Here is a 15,644-nt window from a genome sequence, read left to right on the forward strand (position 1 = left end):
TCATGCCGTGTTGGGGTCCTGAACTAGGAGGCGCTGTCCCCGATATGCCTGTCAAACTCGTTGTGGGTAACCATAGCAACCAAGCTCGAGCTCGCAACCTGTGCAGTCTGCGCAGTTGCAACTAAGTTTGTACTGCTGTGCACCTCAATAAACCGAATGGTAATTAGTCTTTTGATTTTTCCGTGAGGTTTGCCTTATGCAAAGAAAGACAGCATAGACGTTTTTTCCTCCCTATAAGTGGGGGGGACCGAACAAGGTGAATTTAAATCTGGGTGGGATGAATCCCCCCCGTCCCCCCCTCTATCTGCGCCCGTGCATTTGCCAGTCTTCCTTTCAAGGAAAAAATTAAAATTAAAGAGCAGGGTAGACCAACGCCTCAAATTGACTTGGTGAAAAAGGTAGGGAATAATACTCGTTCCTTTCAGCTCTCCTGGTACGAGAAAGTGAATTGGCTAACAGCAAATGACCCACATCAACAACAGTAAATAGGCTACTTTAGTAATATGTCATGGATGGACCAAAAATATAGAATCTATTTAAAATGTTTATGCTGAGTATATTATATTAGAATATATGTTTTTCTGGATATGAATTAAACACCGCTACAATTTGGAAAACATTTTTAAACAAAAACACAGCCGAGGTCAATTTTTAAACAACATGCCACAATTTTAAAATATAAAATGTTAAAATATATCCCCCCCCAACACCACCTTCATGTATATTGGACAGTAGGCTAATGGGCCAAAAGAACCTGTTATTTCACAGTTTGTGACGCTGCCAACAATCAGCCAGATCAGAGGCAAGAGTATGGGCAAAATTGATGTGTTTTTTCTTTTAAAATCTGGAAATATCGTAACCGACCAGCCTCCCCTGTTTGAAAGACTACCAGCCGCCACTGCCTCAGACATAGAGTGTTTTGGCAAACTGGGATGTACGGATGCTGTCAGTCCCCACTCGCTTGCTCACTCGAGTTTGTTGACGGTGTAGTGGCTGGCTGCTTTATGTCCCAGGGCTCCCTCATGCCTGTGTTACCTTCTGGCTCTCCCCTTTTAGTTATGCTGTCATAGTTAGTTGCCGGAGTCCCTGCTTGTACTCAGTGCAATATGTATACTGTTCCTACTTAGTCAGGTGACATTGGGCATACCTAACAACCTGTGTTTTCTTTCCCTCCCCCCCAAATCTGTCCCTCTGAGTTACATGGAGTCAACAGGAAATCTTTTGGTGGAGAGGGTGGAGACCTTGACTGGCTATCATAGCCTGCCGGGAATCGACTGTCAGACATTCTGTTGCATGTCCCAGACCTGGTGAAATGTAACTGAATTGTCTTGGGCAGCCCTAAGTGTCCCATCTGCATCTCATCATTGCTGAGGAGTGTGCTCCCATCACCCAATCAAGCATCCAGCCAGAGCAGGTCATGATATTTTTTAACCATATTAACATGCCATTGTTGTGTATTATGCCTGTGTGACAGTTCATGTAGGTGGGTGGAGCACAGAAGGATGGCAGGCCAGAACTGAGTTCACAAAACTCTCTTTTATTCAGCTTTTCAGCTTTCATATACACTCTCACACACGCTCAGACACACGCACACACATCAGTCATCTGGTTCAGGAGCGAGCTCCCTCTGCTCTCGCTCTCTCTCCTTAAATAGGGCGTGGTCACTGGGAAGACACACAAACACATTAATTAATGACAGGTGTAGTGATTCTGCCACTTACCTTCCCTGACTCCGCCCTCCTGTCACAGACCAATGCTTGACCACGCCCCCGCTGCCACAGCCTGATGTCAAGACTCTCGTCTCTGCGAGCCTACCAAACAGATTTAATACTTGTCATTTTTAGGGCATACCTAACAACCTGTGTTTAATCTCTCTCTCCCCCACCCCCATCTGTCCCTCTGAGTTACATGTTGGTCCTGGGATTGAGATGCTAGCCTCTTCTGCCCCTCAGACCTGCTTAATCCATCCTGGTGCCCTGTGTCTGGTCGGAGTTTTATCGCATCGCTCCTGTGAAGGACGGCCCCATGAGGACAGTTGAGGGTTATACCTGGGGGATGCTCTGGACTTTTACAGTAATGCTTTTATGGCTGAGGACTACAGTTGACTTAGGCCGAATCCCATTTCACCCCTTGGACCAACCCCTTGGCCCTTCCCCTCCATTTTGCGCGTTCACGTGAAGGGGTAGGGGTATCCCAATCCCAGTTAACGCGGAGAGGTAGGGGAAGGGGTAGGGCTTCTGTACCCCTCCAAATGGAGATTTTCCTGGAGCTGACTCCGAACGAAGGGGTTTGAGTGATTTCCCACAATGCCATGCGGATTTCAGCGAGATTTCATGCGGATTTCAGAAAGATGGCGGTTCCCGCGGCGAAAGATTGTCATAAATGTATTTTCTCCATTATTTACGTGTTTTAAGTTGTTATCCAGAGGAAACACGCCGCTTGATTCGCTTTCGAGCTGAGAATGAGCAGCGATTTCTGAAATCCAAGCTGCTGCTAAAAAGCTTTGGGAGTGAGTATTGTTTTCGGTTGCTTGACTGCGTACGTTTTGTTCTGTTATTCTCGCTTTTATTGTTTACATGAGTGTTCTGACACCTCATTCTGTCGGATGTGGTGCACGAAGCGCCAAAGATATCCCAATCAGTGGTGTTAGTTAACAAATCACACCCTGCCAGCAGAGATTTCTGGTTCTGGCTCTGACTGTAGCGTCTGGTCGCAGCCAATGACGCATTTGGTCGCGTTTTGCTAACGTAAACGCTGACGGAGGTACACGATGACGTATGTGATCATTGAAGGGCTATCCCAATACGTAAGGGTTGAATTTCAAGCCCTATCCCTTGTAGCTCAGTTTCAAGGGGAAGGACCAAGGGGAACGGGGAGGGGAAGGCGGAGGGGTAGGGGTAGAAATTAGAATTGGGATTGGGCCTTACTAACTTTAGGACTGCAGTTGTCATGAACAGTTTTGCACTCAAGTTTCCACCAATGAAGAGTTATAACATCAACGAAACTGTCTTCATGTTAAAACTGTTAATGTTATAGTCATGCTGTCTGTTGTTGCCCAAATGAGGATGGGTTCCCTTTTGAGTCTGGTTCCTCTCGAGTTTTCTTCCTCATGTCGTCTGAGGGAGATTTTCCTTGCCACCGTCGTCACAGGCTTGTTCATTGGGGATAGATTAGGGACAAAATTAGCTCATGTTTTAAGTCGTTCAAATTCTGTAAAGCTGCTTTGTGACAATGTTTATTATTAAAAGCATTATACAAATAAACTTGACTTGACTTGACTTTCGTAGCCTGCAGGGAATCGGCCGTCAGACATTCTGTCGCATGTCCCAGACCCAGTGAAATGTAACTGAATTGTCTTGGCCAGCCCTAAGGGTCCCATCTGTATCCCATCATTGCTGAGGAGTGTGCTCCCATCACCCAATCAAGCATCCAGCCAGAGCAGGTCATGATATTTTTTAACTATATTAACATGCCATTGTTGTGTATTATGCCTGATGTCAAGACTCTCATCTCTGCGAGCCTACCACACAGACTTACTACTTGTGTCATTTTTAGGGCATACCTAACAACCTGTGTTTTTTCTCCAATCCCCCCCCCAATCTGTCCCTCTGATGCCTCTTTTCCACTAAATCAGTTCCAGGGCTGGTTCGGGGCCAGTGCTGGTGCTGGTTCACAACTCGTTCAACTTGCGAGCCAGCTGAGAACCAGTTTGCTTTTCCATAGCTCGCGGTGCTAAGCGGAGCCACGTCATTACGTCGCTATATACGTCAGTTACATCGCTGTATATGTTGTTACATCGCTGTATACGTCAGTTACGTTCCCAGATAGCAAATGATGTTATTTCAATGTTGATATTTGGTCAAGATGGTTGATTTACAGTTATAGTTGAACACTGATGGTGGATCAACCATTAATCAACCACTGATAAAAAGTTGAAAAAATGTGTTCGAATCAATGTATTGGTTGAAGGAAACATTTGATCAATGTTGAATATATGTTGATTTTGTTGTCATCATACACTGCACCACTGGACGGGACCCAGATAGCAAAAATCAGTTGATTCAACATTGAAATAGCGTTTGGCAGAAAACATTGAAATAATGTTGAAATGATATTGAAAGTGTCCCCTTGAATTTGGGTTGAATCAACATTGAATTTTCAACTCTATCAGCATTGAATCAATAGTGATTCAACCATCATCTAAATAGAAACTTACATTTAAATTTCTGTTGATTTCATGTTGAAATAATATACTGAATCAATGGTGATTCAACCATCATCTAAATGGAAATCGACATGTCATGACACTGAATCGATATCTGTTTGACCATTATCTAAAAGGTACATATGCTAATAGAGTATAATTACTTTTATTATTCATTCAGAGTTACTTCATGGGTGTCTATCAGCCTACACAGACAGATCAAACACTGCATACAACCACATACATTCATACATACATATTTGTCAATTACTGAATGAAATAACAGAAGAGGGATTGTTTGTTATTGTTGTTTTATTGTGTCAGTAACAACAGAAAAAAAAGACTTCAATCCTGAAGTGGAGGCTGTGGGAGAAGCAGAGGCAACATTTATGCCAGTGCTCATGATAGAACATTTTGCAGACAGCAAATACTACAAATCACCTCTTACTTTTACAAAACAGCAATTTAGGAATATCAAGTTCACTTACATCTAGTTCCTTTTCTTTCCTCCGACACGCCAAGGGGCGTACCGAAGCCAATTTTTCACCAATTCGCTGCTACCATTTCACTACTACGAAGCACTGGGGTGCACTCTGGGTGAGACCATTTTGTGGGAGGGGGGTTTCCTATATTTCATTGAATTTCATTTATTTAATTTAGAATTTTAATAGAGCACAAGGAACTATGAAGAATAGATTTTTTATTTGGTTATGTGCAAATCTTGTGTGTGCAACATGTAAGGAAAAAATGAACAGAAATACAAACATCTCCGTTTTCTACCGTACCGGCCGCTATTTGGAATGGTCCAAATAACCGTCTCTCAGAAGAACTTTCAGAAGAGCTCGAGCTCCGTTGACGACGAGACTTGCGACCATAGACTGTCCGTGCTTGCGACTGAAGAAATTTGCTTCAACAACACTGGCCAGTTCTCCTCTTTGTGGTAAGTGTGGTTAAAAATAGTGGTTAAGTGCTTCGTAGTAGTGAAATGGTAGCAGCGAATTGGTGAAAAATTGGCTTCGGTACGCCCCTTGGCGTGTTGGGGGAAAGAAAAGGAACTAGATGTAAGTGAACTTGATATTCCTAAATTGCTGTTTTGTAAAAGTAAGAGGTGATTTGTAGTATTTGCTGTCTGCAAAACGTTCTATCATGAGCACTGACATAAATGTTGCCTCTGCTTCTCCCACAGCCTCCACTTCAGGATTGAAGTCTTTTTTTTCTGTTGTTACTGACACAATAAAACAACAATAACAAACAATCCCTCTTCTGTTATTTCATTCAGTAATTGACAAATATGTATGTATGAATGTATGTGGTTGTATGCAGTGTTTGATCTGTCTGTGTAGGCTGATAGACACCCATGAAGTAACTCTGAATGAATAATAAAAGTAATTATACTCTATTAGCATATGTACCTTTTTAGATAATGGTCAAACAGATATCGATTCAGTGTCATGACATGTCGACTTCCATTTAGATGATGGTTGAATCACCATTGATTCAGTATATTATTTCAACATGAAATCAACAGAAATTTAAATGTAAGTTTCTATTTAGATGATGGTTGAATCACCATTGATTCAGTATATTATTTCAACATGAAATCAACAGAAATTTAAATGTAAGTTTCTATTTAGATGATGGTTGAATCACCATTGATTCAGTATATTATTTCAACATGAAATCAACAGAAATTTAAATGTAAGTTTCTATTTAGATGATGGTTGAATCACTATTGATTCAATGCTGATAGGGTTGAAAATTCAATGTTGATTCAACCCAAATTCAAGGGGACACTTTCAATATCATTTCAACATTATTTCAATGTTTTCTGCCAAACGCTATTTCAATGTTGAATCAACTGATTTTTGCTATCTGGGATTGCTATGTTTGCATAAACCTTGGCACGAATATCGAAGCAAAAACAACACTGAAGAAGCAGCAGCAGCAACAACAATAATAATAATGGATAACTTCGCGTTTGTACAGCTGCGGCTTCTCGTTGCTTAAAAATGGCGATCTTTCACGGTCTTGTTATTGTTGTTGGTCTTAACAACTCCGCCCCCCTGCTGACGTAAGTGGTTCTTTCCTCTGGCCCAGCAGAGAGTTGGTGCTAGCCTGGAACCGGTTTTTCTGGCCCCAGAGCCAGTTCTTTGTCAGTGGAAACAGAAAACCCGGTTCCAAACTAAGCACTGGCCCTGAACCAGTCCTGGAACTGCTTTGGTGGAAAAGGGGCATGAGTTACATGTCGGTCCTGGGATCGAGATGCTGACCTCTTCTGCCCCTCGGACCTGCTTGATCCATCCTGGTGCCCTGTGTCTGGTTGGAGTCTTATCGCATCGCTCCTGTGGAGGATGGCCCCATGAGGACAGTTGAAAGTTACACCTGGAGGACGCTCTGGACTCTTACAGTAATGCTTTTATGGCTGAGGACTACAGTTGACTTGCTAACTTTAGGACTGCAGTTGTCATGAACAGTTTTGCACTCAAGTTTCCATCAATGAAGAGTTACAACATCAACGAAACTGTCTTCATGTTAAAACTCTTAATGTTATAGTCATGCTGTCTGTTGTTGCCCAAATGAGGATGGGTTCCCTTTTGAGTCTGGTTCCTCTCGAGGTTTCTTCCTCATGTCGTCTGAGGGAGTTTCTCCTTGTCACCATTACTGCAGGCTTGCTCATTGGGATAGATTAGGGATAAAATTAGCTTATGTTTTAAATCATTCAAATTCTGTAAAGCTGCTTTGCGACAATGTTTATTGTTAAAAGCACTATACAAATAAACTTGACATTCACACTCATGGTCAATTTAGAGTCACCAGTTAACCTAACCTGCATGTCTTTGGACTGTGGGGGAAACCGGAGCGCCCGGAGGAAACCCACGCGGACAACATGCAAACTCCGCACAGAAAGGCCCTCTTTGGCCACGGGGCTCGAACCCAGACCTTCTTGTTGTGAGGCGACAGCGCTAACCACTACACCACCGTGCCGCCCGGATATTTAAGTTTATTTGGAAAAACAAGCAAAAACTGAGGAAAAGTGAAAAACATTGATTAGTTCTTATAAAAAATAGACTGCAATTTCCACCGCATTTTCCAGTAAACCCAGATACTGTTATACACAGTGAACACAATTACAGTATCTCACCACAACAAACACCCTCATTAACCACACAACATCCCAGTTTTTCTAAATTGTAACACAAATATTCAGGTTAGGTACTGAGAAGCAAGACCATTCAGTGCTGGATAGGCTCCAAGGAGCATAATGTATGAAATCAATACAAAATTTAACTGGTAGCCACGCTCATGTGGATCATATAGGGCTAATACAGTAGGTCAAACTTTTCTGACTCTCATGCTACTAGTTGTACTGTGTTGCCTTCATTATAAATGAAGTCATTTTTTAAACATGTCAGTTTTTAAAGTATAAGATGTTTATTTAAAACTGGTGTAATATTTGGAAAAAAAAACAGGAGTTACTTCAGATGGGTGTCAAATCATCTGTTACTCCAGTCACATTGATGCAGTTTTAATTCAATTAACAAAAAATCTTGTACAGAGAGCCATTAATAAAAAACTCACAAATATAATCCAAAGTTTCTTTACTGCTCATTAAATACAAACAACACAATATTTTCTATTACATTTTGCATTTCTTGTACATTATATGACACAAATTAAGAAAAACCCAGGAGTTTAAACCAGGCCTTTGACTATTAGTCTACGTAAGCTCTAGCATAAAAGGAAAATTCCCATAGCTGAGATATGTCACTGAATAGACTGAATTCACTCAGTGTGCCATGAGTCTAATGATGTCTGTGATAAAATGAGAGATAGCTTGAGAGATTGATGGCTGTTACATGTAACACATATCTCTTTGTGTGCTAATGTGAACATGTCCACACTCAGAATAATGAAGAAATAGCTGGAAGGTTTAAGGAACAATCAATAGGAAATAGGGTTAGGGTTAGGGAGGTCACATGTTTCCTGTCTGGAGTGGAACTCCAATCTGCATCCAGACCCTACCTAGCTAATCCCAGAGCCATTGAGAGAGCCATTTTTTTCCAAGTAGGTCCATCTGTGGACACGCAGTACTTGCATGACATACCTATTACATGACATGCCCACTTTGCATGACACAGCCTTATTAGACCTCTAGTTCAGGTTAGGGTTCGGATTAGGCTTTGGGTTTCAAACTTCCAGCAGTACTTCTGGATGTAGCCATGACCTTAACCAGTCCTCTCAGGGTGTGTGTCATGTAGCCCCACCCCTAACCCTAACCCTTTGGTGGGGCTACAGTGCCTTGCAAAAGTATTCATCCCCCTTGGCGTTTGTCCTGTTTTGTTGCATTACAAGCTGGAAATAAAATGGATTTTTGGGGGGTTAGCACCATTTGATTTACACAATATACCTACAACTTTAAAGGTGTACATTGTTTTTTTTATTGTGACACAAACAATAATTAAGATGAAAAAACAGAAATCTGGAGTGTGCATAGGTATTCACCCCCCAAAGTCAATACTTTATAAAGCCACCTTTTGCTACAATTACAGCTGCAAGTCTCTTGGGGCATGTCTCTATTAGCTTAGCACATCTAGCCACTGGGATTTTTGCCCATTCCTCAAGGCAAAACTGCTTCAACTCCTTCAAGTTAGATGGGTTGTGTTGGTGTACAGCAATCAAGTTATGTCACAGATTCTCAACTGGATTAAGGTCTGGGCTTTGACTAGGCCATTCCAAGACATTTTAAATGTTTCTCTTTAAACCACTCCAGTGTAGCTTTAGCAGTATGTTTAGGGTCATTGTCCTGTTGGACCGTGAATCTTTGTCCCAGTCTCAAACCTCTGGCTGACTCAAACAGATTTTCCTCCAGAATTGCCCTGCATTTAGTGCCATCCAACTTTCCTTCAGTCCTCACCAGCTTTCTTGTCCCTGCAGATGAAAAACATCCCTACAGCATGATGCTGCCACCACCATGCTTCACTGTAGGAATGGTGTTCTCAGGGCGTTGGGTTTGCGCCATACATGGCATTTCCCATGATGGCCAAAAAGTTTAATTTTTGTCTAATTTGACCAGAGAATCTTCTTCCATATGTTTGGGGAGTCTGCCACATGCTGTTGGACAACCTCCAAAGGTGATTTTTTTTTTTAAGCAATGACTTTTTTCTGGCCACTTTTCCATAAAGCCCTGCTCTGTGGAGTGTATGGCTTAAAGTGGTCCTATGAACAGATACTCCCATCTCCACTGTGGATCTTTGCAGCTCCTTCAGTGTTATCTTTGGTGTCTTTTTTGCATCTCTGATTAATGCCCTCCTTGCCTGGTCTGAGTCTTGGTGGACAGCCTTCTCTTGTCAGGTTTGTAGTGGTGTCATATTCTTTCCATTTTGCTATAATGGATTTAATAGTGCTCCCTGGGATATTCAAAGTTTGGGATATTTTTTATGACCCAACCCTGATCTATACTTCTCCACTACTTTGTCTCTGACCTGTTTGGAGTGTTCCTTGGTTTCATGTTGCTTGCTTAGTAGTGTTGCAGAGTCAGGGTTCTTCCAGAATAGGTTGATTTATACAGACATCATGTGACAGATCATGTAACACTTTGATTGCATGCAGGTCAATCTTAATCAACTAATTATATAACTTATGAAGTGAATTGGTCGGAGCAGCTCTTATTTAGGGGTTTCATACGAAAGGGGGTGAATACTTATGCACACTCCAGATTTCTGTTTTTTTTTCCATCTTAAAGGAGATACGCAGAACCATGGCCTCACTTTTTGTTCATACATGCCTTGAGACTGGGCGGCATGGTGGTGTAGTGGTTAGCACTGTCGTCTCACAGCAAGAAGGTCCTGGGTTCAAGCCCAGTGGCTGACAAGGGCCTTTCTCTGTGGAGTTTCCATGCTCTCCCCATGTCTGCATGGGTTTCCTCTGGGTGCTCTGGTTTCCCCCACAGTCTAAAGGCATGCAGGTTACGTTAATTGGTGGCTCTAAATTGACCGTAGGTGTGAATGTGAGTGTGAATGGTTGTCGGTGTCTATAGGCCCTTTTCCACTACCAACGCGGCTGAGTCGAGCTGAGTGGGGCTATTGGCGTTGCATTTCAACTACAACCGCGCTGAACCGTGCTGGCTGGAAGTGGGTGGACACATTGGGTGGAGTTAGCGAAAGTGGGTGGACATCACGTGATGTCGTTAGGCGGCGCAAACAGTGACATCAGTGACCTTTTAAGTGGTAGTCTCACGACCCGGATAGTAAACAATAAACATGGAGGACATGGAGTCGTTAGTGTTGCTGGTCTTGGTGCTGTGGCTTGTTGTCACCGACAACGCCAACAGATACTGGCAAGAGCGTATAGATGAGGCGAGGTGCATAATTTGTCGTAATTCTTCTTCTTCCTGGTTTACGGTGTTTACAGATGGTGGTTCCCAGCGTGCTCGCGGGGCGTGTGTGGGCATGTGAGGACACTCCTCCTCACCAATCAGTGCACAGGGGATTGTCTCCTCGCGCCCCTAGCCCTACTCAGCGCGGTTTGGCTCGCCTCAGCCCCACTGCAACATGGTGCGAGTTTTGGGTGCTGAGTAAGGCTGAAGTGAGCTGAGTCGTGCTGCTCTGAGGTAGTCGAAACGCGAGCCGTGTTGGGCCAAAGTGAGCTGAAGTGAGCTGAAAAAGGGTAGTGGAAAAGGGCCATACGTGTCAGCCCTGCAATGACCTGGTGACTTGTCCAGGGTGTACCCCGCCTCTCACCCATAGTTAGCTGGAATAGGCTCCAGCTTGCCTGTGACCCTGTAGGACAGGATAAGCGGCTACAGATAATGGATGGATGGCTTGAGACCTCAAGAATGGCATAGAAATAGTTTTAAGCATTAACAATAAATCTAATATAGTAATTTTTATGATTAAAGTGATTCATATAGGTAGCGGTCTGAGTGAATGACCTTGACATCTGTGACGTCACCACAGGAAGGCTATTGGTCTTGTCGCCATTTTTGCTATACTAAAACACAGAGCTAACTGCAACTTCAAGCTTCAATTTTGAGGTAATTTATTGCCAGGCCACGTAGATGTGTTGGTGGCAGGTGCAGCAACATGACAGAAGGTGGATTTACATTGCATTCTTGGCCCAAGAATATTCAAACTGCAAAGATTTGGACGCATTTTGCAGGAAGTTCACGGGCACATTGGGCGCCTATGAAGTGGTCTCTCCTCTGCTCTGCACATTTTACTGAAGACTTGTATGAAACCTCTGATCTGTTGAGGAGCATTGGCTGTAAGCCCGTATTGAAAAAGGGTGCAGTACCAACAATTACAGGAAAAGAAAACTCCAAGAAAAGGAAAGTAAATTCAGTTGCACCAGTTCTCCCAGAGTGTGAGCTGAGGGTTGTTGCTAAAACCTGGGACGGAACGTGACGTGACGTGATGTGGCGTGACATATCACTCGGGCAGTGACCTCCTTGCGGTTGTTCCTAAAACCGGAGATGTCCCGTCCCATCCTGGGTTTTAGTAATTGCCTGAGCTGAGTAGTAATGGTGGAGTGTGGAGGAGTAGTTAGCAGTATGAAGAAAATGGAGAATGAGTGGACCAGCCATCTGATTTCTCGACTGGATATGCTTGCCTCAGTAGCAATATCTTGCCCTTACGTGGAAGAAGTGAATAAATGGAGAACTAAAAAAACAACTGAAAGTCAGATTGTTTCAAAACAATCAGCCACAAGGTCGGTCTTCAAGAAGTGAGAACACAGACGGGTAAGCTGCGACTCATTTGGAGACAAAACAACAAAAACAACAACACTGGTTGTTTACCTGCATTTAGATTAATACATGTAACTTGTATTGTGTATTTAAGTTACCAGTATAAGATTATTTAATTTGCTTCAGAATGTGATTGTCTCAGTTCATCTGATTATTTAATTAGCCTTTTACATTTTAACAGTGAAAATGCATGCATGTACATGTATGCTGCATAAGTTATAATACCTATCCTGTTTTAATCAGGGTCAACCCACAATCAATGAAGTCAAATCAGTCTTAGTTGAGCAAGTTGGTAACGGTATTTCTTATTTTCACCATAAATTATTTATATGACTTTGGTCTGTAACTGTCAAAGGCCTCGGCCTTAAAACCGATTCCTGCTGTGACGTTACGCGCTCAGGGCTGGCTGCCTCAGCGGGGCAGCTCGAATGCCAACTTTGCGGTTGATTTTAACTCTCAAAAAATATATAGTTTTTATTCCCACTTATGCAGCATAAAAGAGTCAAGGATGGAGATACTATCCATTCAGAAATGTATTTAAAAATAAAGGTTCTGTGTATGTCCTTTAATTATTGTTTGTGTCACAATAAAACAGTGTGCACCTTTAAAGTGGTAGGCATGTTGTATAAATCAAATGGTGCTAACCCTCCAAAAATCCATTTTAATTCCAGCTTATAATGCGACAAAACAGGACAAACACCAAGGGGGATGAATGCTTTTGCAAGGCACTGTACATGTGCCCTGCCTTATTCTCTAGGCTGCAGCCGGGTGTACTGTACTGTACTGTAGTTTTGTTTAGTTTTTTCCTACTGCTCTGGTTAATCCATATTTGCAGAACCCTTTAGATATTTATGAATTTATCCTGATCAAAAGGCACATGTCTTTTTACGCCTGTCAAACTTTTTTTCAAATTCATATTTCACTGAATTGAATTGAAATAGAACTTAATTGAAATATAAATTTAAATTTTAGATCGTACACATCAGGTCTATAATACAGTTATATAACCATATGCTAACCATAAGTCAGAGCATAGTAAGGAAAGTCCCATTTCACAGAGTTAAATATGGATTTTAAGATGATTTTAAATTCAGTGAGTTTACAAAAAATTATAAAAGATTATGAACAATACAAACATTTGTATTGTAAAACATGCAGATGAGCTCATTCCCACAGAGCTAGTCATACTCACATGATCTGAAAAGTGAAAGTGAAAGTAGAACAGCAGGTTTCACCTTCGCAGACATGGAGACCGCTCTACTGAGTTATTTTTATCTGTTGCTGTCGGTGGTCATCTGTAAGGGTAATGTAAAACATTATTCTGCTTGTCAGTGTGTGAATTCACTTTGAGTTACTGTATATGGAGCTGAAATGCAGTATGGGATTTTTATCGAAGTGAGAATGTTTTCCCCCCACGTCTGCTTCAACTCTGAAAACAAAATACAGAATTGAGGATCTAGAAATAATAGTTTGGCTGTAAAACTGCCAGTCAAGCAGAATCATGAAGAAAATACATTTCTAATTGCTAAATCAATAAATCCAACACAAATGTACTGTGACATTCGTTAAAAAACAAACAAAAAAAAGAGACATGGGTAGGGCCGTCGACAGGGGGGGACAACCGGGTATTTTGTCCCGGGCCCAGGCATGAGGGGGGGCCCAGAACTGGTCCCTCATGAAGATGCCATTAATCATTCTGTTTCATTTCAAAATGTGTTGATTTGGGGGAGAAAAATGTGCTATATTTGGATTCAATGAATGATTTCTGGTTCTTTTGCCTTTATTGTCTTCGAAAATAGATTCAAGAACTTACCTACCACCCCTAATGCAGAAATGGTTTGGTCTTTGATTAAGGCGCCAAATAACACGGCACTATTCCATCATAACGCTTCGACAATAAGCGTGCGAGCCCGTTTGCCAACATGCACAAGTCAGGAGCAAAGAAAAGAGAAAAAGAGATGAAGAAGCCAAGAGCCTCAGGGGCTCACTGCATCGATATTTTAGAAAAGATTTAGATGATGCAGCAGGTGGTGAAGGCAGTGGGGCAGCTGAGCCAGGTAAGACACAGATAACTTTTTTCCAGCCCCGTAATGTAACCCCAGCATGCGCGACGCGCCATTCATAATTATAAAGTAGGGGATAGCAGGGTACACTGAGTGAACACTGAAATGCACAGGGCATTGAATTATTTCATAAACATATCGGTTTAATAACACTGTGTTGCATATATCTCAATGAAGCAAAGAATAGCACACTGGCCCGCAATCATATCCAAATGTTTTAGGCACGCTTGCTGAGCTGCGCTGAGCTGGACTCCGGTTAGCTGAAAGCCCGTGGAACGCTGCCTCTTGTTAATTAAACCTTATTTTGTTGGAAATCATGTGAAATTGCCAGCTAGATAGAGTTTAATGTAACTAATGGGCTATAAATGGGGTATTTTGAGGTTAGTCTATTGCAAAACATTAAACTTTCGCTTAGACTGGATACTCTTCAAACAATTCCCTTGCTCAAGTGAAAAATGATAGGCCTGTATGAAAAGCGCAATTAATGAAAGTAGCCTAATAAGCCCTAAATGAATAAAACAACCTCTGTTTTATTGTTGTTGCTTACACGTTAAGATTTTGAAATCTTCTCGGTCCAGTTCTATATCCAGGGAACGTTGTAATCCTTTTGGTTTATCCGTAATAAACGTGTCAGCCCCCAGGTCAGATAGGCTAATGTTACGTGGTTGGGAGGGTGTCAATTTTTTTTGTAACATTCTAAATCAAGTACGGAAAGGACGTTTATGAAAAACAAGACAAAAAAAATACACTGAAAAACTCACTGTACACATCACTGGCACACACGGACTGGCCATTGGGAGTAGCGGGAGTTTTCCCGGTGGGCCGGTGGTTCAGTGTGGGCCGGCGGAGAAAAAAAAAAACAGTTGCGTGCGCTGGCCTTTAATATGATAAGCAATGTTAACAGTTTCTTTAAGAAACTGTTAACATTGCTTATTACAGTTGCGCGCTGGCCTTTAATATGATAAGCAATGTTAACAGTTTCTTAAAGAAACTGTTAACATTGCTTATCATATTAAAGGCCAGCGCGCAACTGTTTTTTTTTTTCTCCGCCGGCCCACGCTGAACCACCGGCCCACCGGGAAAACTCCCGCTACTCCCAATGGCCAGTCCGTGTGTGACTAGTGGTGATGCTTCTATGTTCAGATTTTGGGAAAGCCATAACTCCGTTCTCATTGAGGCCCAGTTCCATCCCGTAAACAATCATTTTGGTTTATCAACTACCTGCGCTCAAACATGTCACAGGAGAGGCTCAATGGGCTGGCTATGCTCTCTATAGAGCGCGAACTTGCAAAGAAGCTGGACTTCAATGACCTTATTGACGACTTTGCAACAGCAAAAGTCCGGCGCATTGCATTTCGCACCTGAATAGTTGCAGACTAAGGAAATGTTCAAACTGTAAATATGTTGAAATGTTGAAATAAAATGGTTGACTGTTATAATGGGCTTGGAACACCTGTTATTTAAGGGTTGGAGTGAATGGAGACTGTGAAAAGAGGGGTTGGGTGTGGGTGGTTGCTGTGTGGCGATGTGCGTGCGCGTATGTGTGTGTGTGTGTGGGGGGGGCACTCAGATTATTTGGGGGGGGGCCCACTCAGATTATTTTGTCCCGGGCCCAGCCAAAGCTGTCAACGGC

The 15,644-nt window shown here is 42.3% G+C and overlaps 1 protein-coding gene across 2 annotated transcripts in view; it reads left to right on the forward strand.

Moving 5' to 3' along the window:
• The first annotated feature begins 13,163 nt into the window (after positions 1 to 13,163).
• LOC132897975 (uncharacterized) overlaps positions 13,164 to 15,644 on the forward strand; it is a 126,525-nt gene continuing 124,044 nt past the window's right edge. For both annotated transcript variants that reach the window (XM_060939290.1, XM_060939291.1), the window contains exon 1: positions 13,164 to 13,251. In XM_060939290.1, the coding sequence (XP_060795273.1) occupies positions 13,194 to 13,251 (58 nt within the window). In that variant the 5' untranslated portion in view covers positions 13,164 to 13,193. The remainder of the gene's footprint in view (positions 13,252 to 15,644) is intronic.

This window comes from Neoarius graeffei, chromosome 14 (genome assembly GCF_027579695.1).
Source record: "Neoarius graeffei isolate fNeoGra1 chromosome 14, fNeoGra1.pri, whole genome shotgun sequence".
Taxonomy (NCBI): Eukaryota; Metazoa; Chordata; class Actinopteri; order Siluriformes; family Ariidae; genus Neoarius; species Neoarius graeffei.